Source organism: Prenolepis imparis, unplaced genomic scaffold (assembly GCF_030444845.1).
Source record: "Prenolepis imparis isolate NDT839.2.m4 unplaced genomic scaffold, iyPreImpa1.0 SCAF_14, whole genome shotgun sequence".
In the NCBI taxonomy this organism is placed as follows: domain Eukaryota; kingdom Metazoa; phylum Arthropoda; class Insecta; order Hymenoptera; family Formicidae; genus Prenolepis; species Prenolepis imparis.
This window is the reverse complement of record NW_028141172.1, coordinates 7,093,074-7,104,305: the sequence shown is the minus strand read 5'-3', so window position 1 is coordinate 7,104,305 and position 11,232 is coordinate 7,093,074. Positions and strand designations below refer to the sequence as shown.

The 11,232-nt window shown below is 40.2% G+C and overlaps 1 protein-coding gene across 1 annotated transcript; it reads right to left on the bottom strand.

Moving 5' to 3' along the window:
- Positions 1 to 997: 997 nt before the first annotated feature.
- On the bottom strand, positions 998 to 10,345 carry Oseg2 (intraflagellar transport protein Oseg2). The gene is made up of 14 exons (XM_083054361.1): positions 10,198 to 10,345; positions 9,829 to 9,972; positions 9,557 to 9,669; positions 9,273 to 9,467; positions 8,372 to 8,842; positions 7,521 to 8,132; positions 6,812 to 7,250; positions 6,017 to 6,730; positions 5,456 to 5,912; positions 4,634 to 4,740; positions 4,107 to 4,550; positions 3,710 to 4,033; positions 3,058 to 3,488; positions 998 to 1,825 (listed from the first exon to the last, which is right to left on the bottom strand). The coding sequence occupies exons 1-14, from the start codon at positions 10,234 to 10,236 to the stop codon at positions 1,102 to 1,104; spliced, it is 5,214 nt and encodes a 1,737-aa protein (XP_082910487.1). The 5' UTR covers positions 10,237 to 10,345; the 3' UTR covers positions 998 to 1,101.
- Between the last annotated feature and the right edge of the window lie 887 nt (positions 10,346 to 11,232).

Sequence of the window (11,232 nt, the reverse complement as noted above, 5' to 3'; positions counted from 1 at the left end):
CGTTATAATTTGACATATAAAATGTTGAAAAGATTAACAAAATAAAAAAATAACAAAGTTTAACATTAACATCTTTAAAATTTAATTTTTTTATCTAAACAGATTATACATATATAATATATTAACAAATTTTTTGAATAAAAAATTTATATTGGTTTTCTTTTTATAACATTTCTATTTTGTTTTATCACAAAAATATTTTCGATAAAAAATAATTGTAAACTTTTTTGCCTAGATTTGAGAATATTCTCAGAGCTTAGAAAATACAGCAAAAGTTAATATACAGAGTGTTTCTAAATAAGTGCGACAAATTTAGGAGATGATTCTTTATCGAAAGTTATGGGGAGTTTTTCATATACTCCTATATCCCTTCCTGAGGAGTTACACTTCTTCAAGGGGGGAGATATTAAATCCCCCTTAATTTTCAACAAATCATTTCCTAAAGTTTTTCGCACTTATTTATAATAAATTAGTCACTGTTATTATAGTATAGAAGTTCTTTTCTTTCTTTCTTTTTTTTCTTGTTTAAATGTCATCGGCTGACAACACGCGTTTCCCGCAGCATGATATTAAACTCGTTAGGATTTCGGATCAATATAATGCGCGCGTGTGTGCGTACGTGTATGTATTTGCTTTACTTTGAACCGCTGAATTCCACGGGTGGCTTTTTGGCTTATGGAATGCGCCAAAGCCGAGCATATTTGCCAAGCGGTTAATTATCATTTGCGGCTGCCCGTCTCCTCTCAAATCCCTTCGTCAGCTGCAGAACGAACGCAATGTCTGGCTAAAAAGAAGGATTAATAGAGAGCAATTTGACGTATTATAATAATGCTTCTTTCAAATTCTTCTCGAAATGATATTAACAGAGCGACTGTATTCTTCATAGTCTCGGCTAAACGAAAGAAAATAATCGCTTCGGTAAGAACATTAAAGGAAGCACACTTATATCAACAAATAATCTATTATTGTTTATTTATTTATCTACAAAACACTACAAAATTATTTGAAATTAATTTAATTATTATTTCAATTTTTCTTTTTATACTATCTTTATCCATCTTTATTTCGTTTCAATCAAAATTAAAGCTTAATTTTTTCTCTTCAAAACGAGTACTTGGGTACCGCGCCGCACCATTCCTGAAGAAACGCCAGGATGTCGTTTAGCGGCGAATCCGGAGACGCTTGTCTCGCCGTGTTGGTCAACTTGGTCCAATCGTCGCGATCCGCCACGCGGTTGGTCTCCTCGAATTTGATGACCGGACCGCGCACCGGATATCCCGTGATTACGCATTGCTGAAGAGGCGCATCGGAGTTAGTCGGTGACGTCAACGAGCCCACGTAGACGCCTCTCTGGTCGACCGGCAGACCCTGCTCGATCTTCTGATCCATAGATACCGCCAGCACCCATTCTCTCGCTTCCTCGCGTTGATCCGTCGCGACCCCGAGACTCTCCGGAAGTGGGACTTCTAGCGGAAAATCGGTGACGCGTAGATCGTCCACGTCGAGAACGTTGCTATCGCCCTCCTCCTCGATACACTCCTCCAGATCGAGGAAATGATTGAGGAAGACAAAAGCTTCGCTCAAAAGACCCGCGGAACGCGTCGTGATGCCAGCTTCGTAGTAAGCTTTGTCGGCGTGGAGTATGTCGGTGTATCGCAGAAGGCTGACGGACACTTTGACGACGATGCCAGAAAGTGCCGGGAACGAACGACAACCGTGTTTCACGGCGAAGAAATGCGCAGCTTCTAAGAGCCGCTCGAATCTGTCGGAGGGCGGAGATAAGCGGCAGAAACCGTGCAAAACGTCACGAAGCTGAACCAAATATCTGGAAAAGAATTAGTTAATCAGCGAATAATGAGCGAAGAGGCAAAAAGGAAACAGCAGCATATGAGACGAACAAAAGATATAATAAATCAGGTGGCATTCAATTGGACACCTTTGTTTATTGATCAATTGAACACAGGACTGTCTGATTGGTCAATCTCTCTCATTGTTCAATCTCAACCCTAGTGCTAATCCTGCTAATCCTAACCTTAGATCGATATAAATGGTTGTATCCAATTGTAATGTGTTCAAATAAACCTCTCTCCAATAAATCTTTCAATATCAAAATTTCCAACATAACAAAAATAAAAAGCAATTCCCGCTTCAGCGACTTTTCGGACCTATATTTTTCTCGCCTATTTTTCCATTGTAAGTACGAGGTTAATTGATAATTAATCAAATGGAACTCAGTGATCTCAAACCAAGAGATACTGTTCCGAAAAATTAAAAATTAATTTTCGCGCTTGGCTCTATTGGCCGACTTCTATACATCAGAACACATTTATTTAAAAATAAAAAGGTCAAAAGAAGCTTCAGTAGAAGAAAACATCGCGAAAACAATTCGAATTTACTAGAAAAAAAAATCATCTATGCATGCAGGGACTCACTAATTTCATTCACAGGTTCATCACTAATTTCTAAAAAATACAGAACCTGGGAACGAATGTTTCTAAGTCCCCAGAACTTAAAAAGAGCAAGAATGTTGGATCGAATAAGCCTGATGCTAAACTCCAGATCGAAACACCTAGCTAACTACAAGAATGATCATCATGAGGTGTCGTCAGAGACTATAATAGCACTATTCACTATAACTTATTGCTACTACTAATAGAGGAAAGAAGAAAGCTACGTGTGAAAAGATATTGCTAGCAAACATCGTTAGCCGCAATCATGAAGAATAGAGATAAAGAGGCCGAACTAGTATTGAGGAATTATCGAAATGTGCGACCAAATGTCGAGCCTAATTGTAGTTTATTAATGCTCCGCAAGGTTGCGCTTTTGCCTCACGGGACTCACACGTACACGGTGGACTTTTGTGTTAGTCATTCTCTATCCTTCTTGCTCTACATCCTGCAATCTCTCCTCTCTCTCAAACTAACGAGCATCTTGTGAATGCAATGCCATCTATAGGTACCTATAGGTACTACTATCGGGCCTCGGTTTTGGTCGCACATCCCAAACACATAGCTCGGCCTCCTTATCTCTATTCTTCCTGGCCGCAATATATCGTACCTGTATTCCTGCTGCGCCGCATTTAGGACACTCTCGGCTAATTGGACATACAGATTAAAATTCTGCGAGATTGCGGGCGCGCCATACTGCGCGTAGAGCTGTAACGCTTGCGGCGCGGCATCGTTCTTCAGCAATTGCGCGGCGCGTCGCGCCACAAATCTATGCAATACCTCCGAACCCTGCGAGCTCGCGACGTCAAACACCTGGCTCCATTGACCTTTGCGCGCCATCATCTCGAGGGCGGCGTTGCCATCCACCTCCGCCAGCCGTTCCATTTCACTCTCATTTGCCATAGCATTCCGGTATTTCTCTTCAAGATATGGTTCCAGATCGGGAGCGAGCTCGCGAACAATCCGACGCGCACGATCCCACTCACCAACTGCCACCAGCGAGCTCACCGCGTCCTTCAGACGATCCGCTTGAAGAAATACCTGCGATGATACGAAACGTTCAGTCATCGAGCGTTCATTTTTTTAAATTCTTTACCTCGTTCTTGTTTTTAATCTTTATATTCAGATATTAATATTTAGAATTTGATCCAAGTATAAATAGACATGTTAAATAGAGTAAGAAAGCTGGATTATATATTTAAGAAAGTATTAGTATTAGTAATAATAAAAAAGAAAACAAACTGAAATCGAAGTAAAAATACCTGAGCGGCGAGTGCGTGTTCACCAACGGAGAATAAGCGTGCACCTAGGTCACCCCCGATTTCTGATGCTGTTTCGGGATCCGCTTGATGCAAAAGAATATCAGCCGCACGAATAAGATACGATCTGGGCGCTTGCGGGTTCAAGATCAGGGTGTCCAGGGCAGCTCGCACTTCTCCGAGATCAAGCCATTTTCGAGCCTCTTCCAACGCATTTGCCCCGTCCAATCCCGCACTCTTTTGACCCAATTCTCTGCGAAGGGCTGCTTCCTGACTGGGTAAATATTCTCGACACACTCGCAACGCCTCGGACCACATCCCGGCTGTCTGAAATAAAGAAATTTTGTAAAGCTTCTGTTTTCTCATTTACAATCTGTGTAAATTTCGAGAAGAGGCCAACCTTATAGTGTTCTATTATCATATCCGGTTTGTGAGCTCTCAAAAGTAGAGCCTCTGCCGTGGCGTAGTCTTGTCCCTCGGCAGCTTCGGCGGCTCGGGCGATCAAAACCTGCGCCACTGCCTCCTGACTGTGCGATCGCGCGACGTCCTCTGCGGATTCCCAATCGCGGTTATGTATGTACATTTGCACAGCCTCCATGATCTTGCCGGCCTGCACGAACTCCTTTTCGGCCTCAACGAAACGACCTTCGTCTTCCAGCGCCATAGCGTGGCGATAGTGAACCTCTTTCTTTTGGTCCACCGTGCCATATTTGGCAATTTCTAGAGCCCATTCGAACAAACTGGCCTCGCAAGCCAATTGCAGACAGGGATCCAAATAGTTAAGTCGCATCAGAAGCCTTGCACCTAATTCCGGAGCCAATGTCCGGGCCCACATCAAGGCAACCTAAGAAAAAAAAGTTTATTTACTAAGAATAATAAGAAAGACAAAACAATGTTTTTTTTGCATTTTTCTAGCTTAAATCTTACCTGCTGTGCTGCCTTTTCTCCCGAAGCCTTCTTGGCAACTCTCAACGCGTCCTCCCACATATTGGCAGATCTATAAGCTGTAACTGCTCCGCGCCAATCACCAGCACCTGCGATAGAATGATACAAGTTAAATTAACTGTAGATTAAATTTGAATCTTTTGTGCTTGGATACGGGTGACGCCTAATCAAATACATTGCTTATTGGTTTTCAAACACAGGACTTTCTGATTGGTCAATCAGATTGGCTAGTTATCCTAGGTGAATATGAGTGGCTGTGCCCATTTAGATCTGTCTCTTAAGTATATATAGGCCCTAGACGGTCAATATTATTGCACAATATTTGACATTGCAAAATATTATTGATCGTTTGTATGTTATATTGAAGGTTTGTGCAATATATTGTGTCAATCAAAATAAGTTTATTGAAATATATTGCGCAACCTGAAAATATTGTATCGTCTATAAGTATTATTGCGCAATATCACTGTTAATGTACTGTATAGAGAAGAGTGTCATTAATATTATTGTGTAATAATATTGACCGTCTAGGGTCTGTGTGTGCTTTAATATTATTGTACAATAATATTGACCGTCTAGGGCCTATATATATATATATATATATACTTTACAATTAGATACGAGTACTTATACAGCAATAATACGATTAGATGTATAATTGATATTTACTCGCAACGAGTTTTATATGAGCGGAATGCTAATTGAGATTTGCATCAAAAATGTTAAATTCATTTATCGAAGGAAAAAAAGGAACTTTTTTTATAGTAGTTTAAAACTATCAGTTGATTTATATTCGAGACTGACCTAGGAAGTGTTCTTCGGCCTCTCTCGGCTTGCCGGCTGCTTCTAATTCCCTCGCCAGATGCGCATGAGTGGTTTGAAGTAGGTCCGGCCGATGCTCGGCGACCAATCTGATCATGTCGCTGTGGTGTCCTGCCTTACGATACATCGCGATCGCCGTGTCGTGATCGCCGATGGTGACGTAGAGCGCCTCAGCGTGGCGAAGTTCGCCGGCCTGTTGCAGACTCTCGGCATGTTTCGCCAATACTTGATTGGCTTCATCACTCTTCATATATTCCTGAGCCACTTGGTGCGCGCGCAACCAATCACCCGATTGCACGTGAGCTTCCACGGCACGTTGCGCATTTCCGGCGCGAACAAAGAGACTCTCCGCTAAGTTGCGTTCCCCAATCGACGAGAAGTATTCGCCCAATTTTTCACACTGCTGACGGATCTCAGGGTCATCATCGTTCTCGATTACCTGAAAAGAAAGAAGAAATATAATAACAAAGGATTCAAAGTCTAAATTTTTTTATCAATATTCTATTTTCTATAAGACATGCATTCAGAATGCAATTACTGCACCTGTATAATTTGCAAAGCTTTTCTCCATTGTCGCGCATTGATAGCAGCCTTCAATGCTAATATCGTTTCACCCGCTTCGATGAAATGATTAATGGCGGCATCGTAATGACCGTTTTCTGCTAGATGCTTTCCCCAATCCCTTTCGAGCTCGACTACTAAGGTGGGATCAACTTTGCGTGCTAGATCGAGGGCTCTGGCAAACACGCCAGCTTGAGCGTAACAACTGATCGCCTCGGAACCGGCGCCAGTTTTCTCCAGTAGTTCTCCAGCGAGTTCCATGAGATCGGTAGCTTTAAGGCCATTAATGACCTCCTCGACGACTCGCTCATCTTCCAGTAATTCGTTGTCACTAAGGATTAATCTGGCGGCTCGCCCAGGTCGACGTGCTTCCAGATAAAGCTTCACGGCTCGCCTGGGATTTGTACTCTCTATGATTGATGCTGCACGGGCTGCTTGACCACTGTCTAGTAGCCAAGCCAAATGACGATCTCGCAATTCTGACAAACCGCTCCAGTCGCGACTCTTGGCCAAAGTCAAAGCTTCCTCCCAGTGCCAATAGCGTTGATACATATCTAGCGCCTTGTCCAGCTCGTTCTGCTCTAGATAGATTGCCTCGGCTGTTTTTAAATCGCCGTTCAATATGGCCAACCGGGCCCAACAATCCGGATTGGCCATTGGATCGTTCCCTGTCTCTTCAGCATACTTCTCACCGATCTTGAAACATGATAGAAGAGATAATATGATATACTGTATCTAAAAAGAGATCGAAAATACTTAGAAAGAAAAAAGAAGAACCTTGGCGGTCTCCTCCAAAAACTTCGCGCAAGCCACGTCGCCCATAGCGGCGTAACATCTGGCGGCTATCATAAGCTTTCTCTCACTCATCGCGTTTCTAGCCACATTTTCCCACATAGTCTCTACTTGCGGATTGTCGCCCATATTTTCCAGGAACAGAACGACTCTACCAAAGTCATTATCGTGCAGCGCAGTACCAAATTCGATCAATCCTTCATCCAGCACATATGGTACCTTGACACCATGCTCCTCTACTATCACGGACGTCCGACCATCTTCGCGAACGACATCTATCACATCGCCCTTGATTGGCGTCAGCGTGGCAGCTTCTGGCGCGTCTACATTGTACCAAACGGCCAGGGTTTGGCCTGTCTGAGCGATGACGACATCACTTCCGGATACCCAAGATGCAAAGGATGCCCCAGTTACCAGCAAAACTCTAGTGTTCCGCGCGTATAAATAAAAATTAAAATTATAATTAGAAAGAATCTTCAGAAAAAATCATTATAAAGTCTGATAAAGATTTTCTCTTAATAATAAACTAAATCTTCAATGAAAATATTAAATTGATGCTAAAAGTTTATCTCTTATATTACATTCTGTTTTAAAAACATAGATATTGTAATTTTTTAATTCTTTGAAACATCTACAAAATATCTTTCATAACAGATACTAATAATTCTAACAAGATGTTTCATTATTTATTCACCTTCCATCTGTGTCATTGCTTAGCCAAAGGCGACCTCGCTTGTCGCGCGATAGTAGCCGATGACCTGCCTCGCTCAGCTCCAACCAGTCGATTCGAGCATCATGAACAATTACGCTGATGGTCGCACTGGTTAATAGATCGATCACGCGGACGGTTTTCGGATCCAGTAGATAAGCCAGCTTTTTATTATCGATCCCGCTGATCGAAGGTCGTTCGTTTACACGTACACTGACCACGTGCGGGTTTACTGCTTCTGTTCGTACGGAACCGAGCGCCTCGTTCTGACCGTATTCAACGATTGTTAGCTCACCGGAATAGAAAATCAGGCAAACGATTGGATACTCAAAGAAAAACTTCTCGCCGCCGCCAGATCGGTCTTCCCACGGAATCTCGCTGATTAAACCCAGTTCGATGTCACCGATCAGCAGAGTGCGCGCCGTGCGTGCCACAATGTTATTGTCCCTACGTCCTAAAACGCGCACGTCTTCGATCTCCAGACCAGTCTGCGATCTGACAACGATGGAACGTTGCGAAGAATCGTTCAGAGGTCGAATCACTACCTGGCTGGGACCTACATAGGCCACCTCATGACTGCCGCGGACTACTGTGCGTCTAAAGACAAAGACAGGAAAATTTAAAGTGATATCTAGATATAGAGATATCTAGATATATCAGATATAGAGGTATCTCTCTGAAGTAATTTTGTGCCAATATAAGTAAAAGCTATCAATATCAGGTTGTTTCTCCCTGATGAAGTGAGCTGAAATGTTCACGAAACGTTGGAATCAAACAAAAAGCTACGCGGTTCAAACCCGAAAACCAATTCTAATATAAGTAAAAGCCTCAGTCACCTTAGGATTGTTTCGAATTGCTCGACACCACCGCACAATCCCCCGACCGCTAGCTTTGAACCGTCTCTCCTCCAGGCGAGAGCCGTGATCGTGTAGAAATTAGGCAGAGCACGCACATTAGTCTCCTCCCAGATGCTTCGTCGTGGCGACCAATCGAAGATGCGTACCTTATCCCAGGAACCCACGGCGACGCTTTGACCGCTCGGGCTGCAACAGGCCACCGTGATCTCTCTCTCTTCAGAATCTCGGCTGTAATCAAAGGTTTTGACCGGCTTGCCATACGAATCGTACACGGTCAACCGCTTGTCGCTACCTGCCGCCAGGATATGCGACTGCGACCAGGCTAGTGCGTAAGCAGGTACTCCGTGAACGCACACACGTCCCGATGGTTCTGCACCATCGTTCTCGGTGATGTAATACCGGATGATACTGCCATCGGCGTGGCTCGATATGAAGCCGTTGCCGCGGATGCTGGAAGTCGAGAGAAAAAACTATAAACGTTATTGGAATTTTGACGAATTGTAATTATGAATCATTACGCACGCCTGCGAAATTAAAGGTGTTAAAAGTTGTTTGAGGATTATAGTTGGTTTCTCTTAAGTAATTTTCTGCGTTGAATATGAATCAGAAATTGTCTATCAGAAATTGTCTATCATGTCAGGTTTTTGAGATAAAGATGACTATATCCCCCCCCCCCTCCCCCACACACACAATATGCCAATTTTGGACCATTTTACTCTACTTACCTCAAATATCTGACGTGATAGGAAATTTTTGCAGCCAGATTCAACGCATAAAATTATGTACGAAACCACCTATAATTCCCAAATAACAAAACCTCGCAGATCTGCATTATAGCAACTAATGCCGATCAAAACATAGTTGATGGGTTTTGATTTACTTGCTAGCTAAAGCTATCGTCATGGCATCAGAGGTGTACAAGGTTTGCGCCTTCTGCGACTTGATCAGGGCCGCGCGGACTTTTCCATCCGCCAATCCTATGATAATTGGACCTTCTCTGGTTTCTGCGGGCCAAATCAAGCAGGTCACCGCAGAACTTTGTTTAAATTTATTGCAGATTACTTTCTTGTCGTTCCTGAAATAATTTCTGATCTTAATAATTTATTACAATTTTTATACGTATTTTTCTTCTCTTTTTTTCAAATTGAATGTTGACATAGTTACCAATCCTCTCCTATTTTATATACATAGACAATGCAGTCGGTTTGACCAACTGCAATCTTTGTAGATTCCGGTGAGAAAGCTATTCCCTTTATCATATAACTTTTTTTGCCAAACTACAAATGATGAAAAAAGATGTTGTTTTTATTAGTATTAGTATTAATTTTATACATAAAATTTAGAAATTCTGAAGTGTTTTATAAATACATATGTACACATATTAGATTGTAATATTAATAACATATATCAAACTTATATTAATTGAATAAATATACCTTAACATCAACAGGTTTAGTAGAAAATCTATCGCGTTTGACGCCGTTCTCATCGAAGAGATAAATGGAACGATCTGAGGATGCTACAGCTAACTTTAAATTATTTGGCGACCATGCTATATCAATTACTTTGTTCTCACTCTCCTATAAATATAATAAATTTATTTTTAAGCTATACATAAATAATAACAAGTATAATAACAACGTAATGCACTTCTCACAAAAGCACTTTTATTTAATAGAGACAAAATACAAATATCATTCTCTATTTAAAAAACTTAGTTTGTTCTCTATCTCTCTAGAAAATTAATAATAATAGGCTTTTTTTCAATAAATTTTGCTTCGAGATAATAATTGTGTTTTACTCACCTGCGCTGGCATAACGGTACCGAGATATTTCAGCAACATATCGATTAAATTGTAATATTAACTTTTTATCGATTTTTAATTGTAATATTATTTTTTTGTAATAAGAAGATATTCTAATTATTTACAAGCGTGCGTTAGCGTGGGTATACAGCCACTGATATAAAGCAAGTGTCTGTCAATTGCGCCACGTGTGTATACATTGGTCGCTTAGCAACAGAACACCCCACTACTCCAACTTTTATATTTAATCGAAAGATGATATATACAGAGATTAATTAATTTGCGCTCAATTAAGTACATAGCAAAATTCCTTGTTGAAAAATAAATCAAAAAATCCTATATTATTTTTTCTGCGATGCTTAATAAAGGAAGAATTATTAAATAAAATTCATTGAGAGAGAAATCAATGCCATTCGTTCTATAGACATTATGTTCACAATTGGTGACTCATATACTATCCAACGCATAGTTTACATGTCTAAAAACGATGAAATTGGATGAAACTTATTTAATATGGTATCTTTTTTTGCTTAGAAAAAAATTGGCTTTGAACTTTTCGATTTATTTCGTCAACAAAAATGTCGCATGTATGTACAACACTTTATGTTAGTGAACAAGAGAATTTAATTAACATTAATTCTATATATGCGCGGATTTAGATAGAATCTTTTAGATAGATGAACATTTCTTCAAGAATACAATTTCAGAAAGAAAGTGAAATAAAAAATCTAAATATTTAATATTTAAAATCAGATAATTTAAGATAATTAAAATAAATAAAATAGATTGAAATATAGTCTCGAAGAGTAATAAGGAAAAAATAGAAAAATTAAAAGAAGAAATAGAAAAATATAAAAGAAAATTATAACAGAAGAAGAGTTGAAAATATACATATTTATATATAATAATATTATATATAATATAATTATTATATATAATAATAACCCAACAAAAAAGCCTGAGAGCCGGCCATATCTGTTTGTTTTTTGCAAAAAACACTTTTTTTATATCTCATATAGCAGTATTTTTATATCT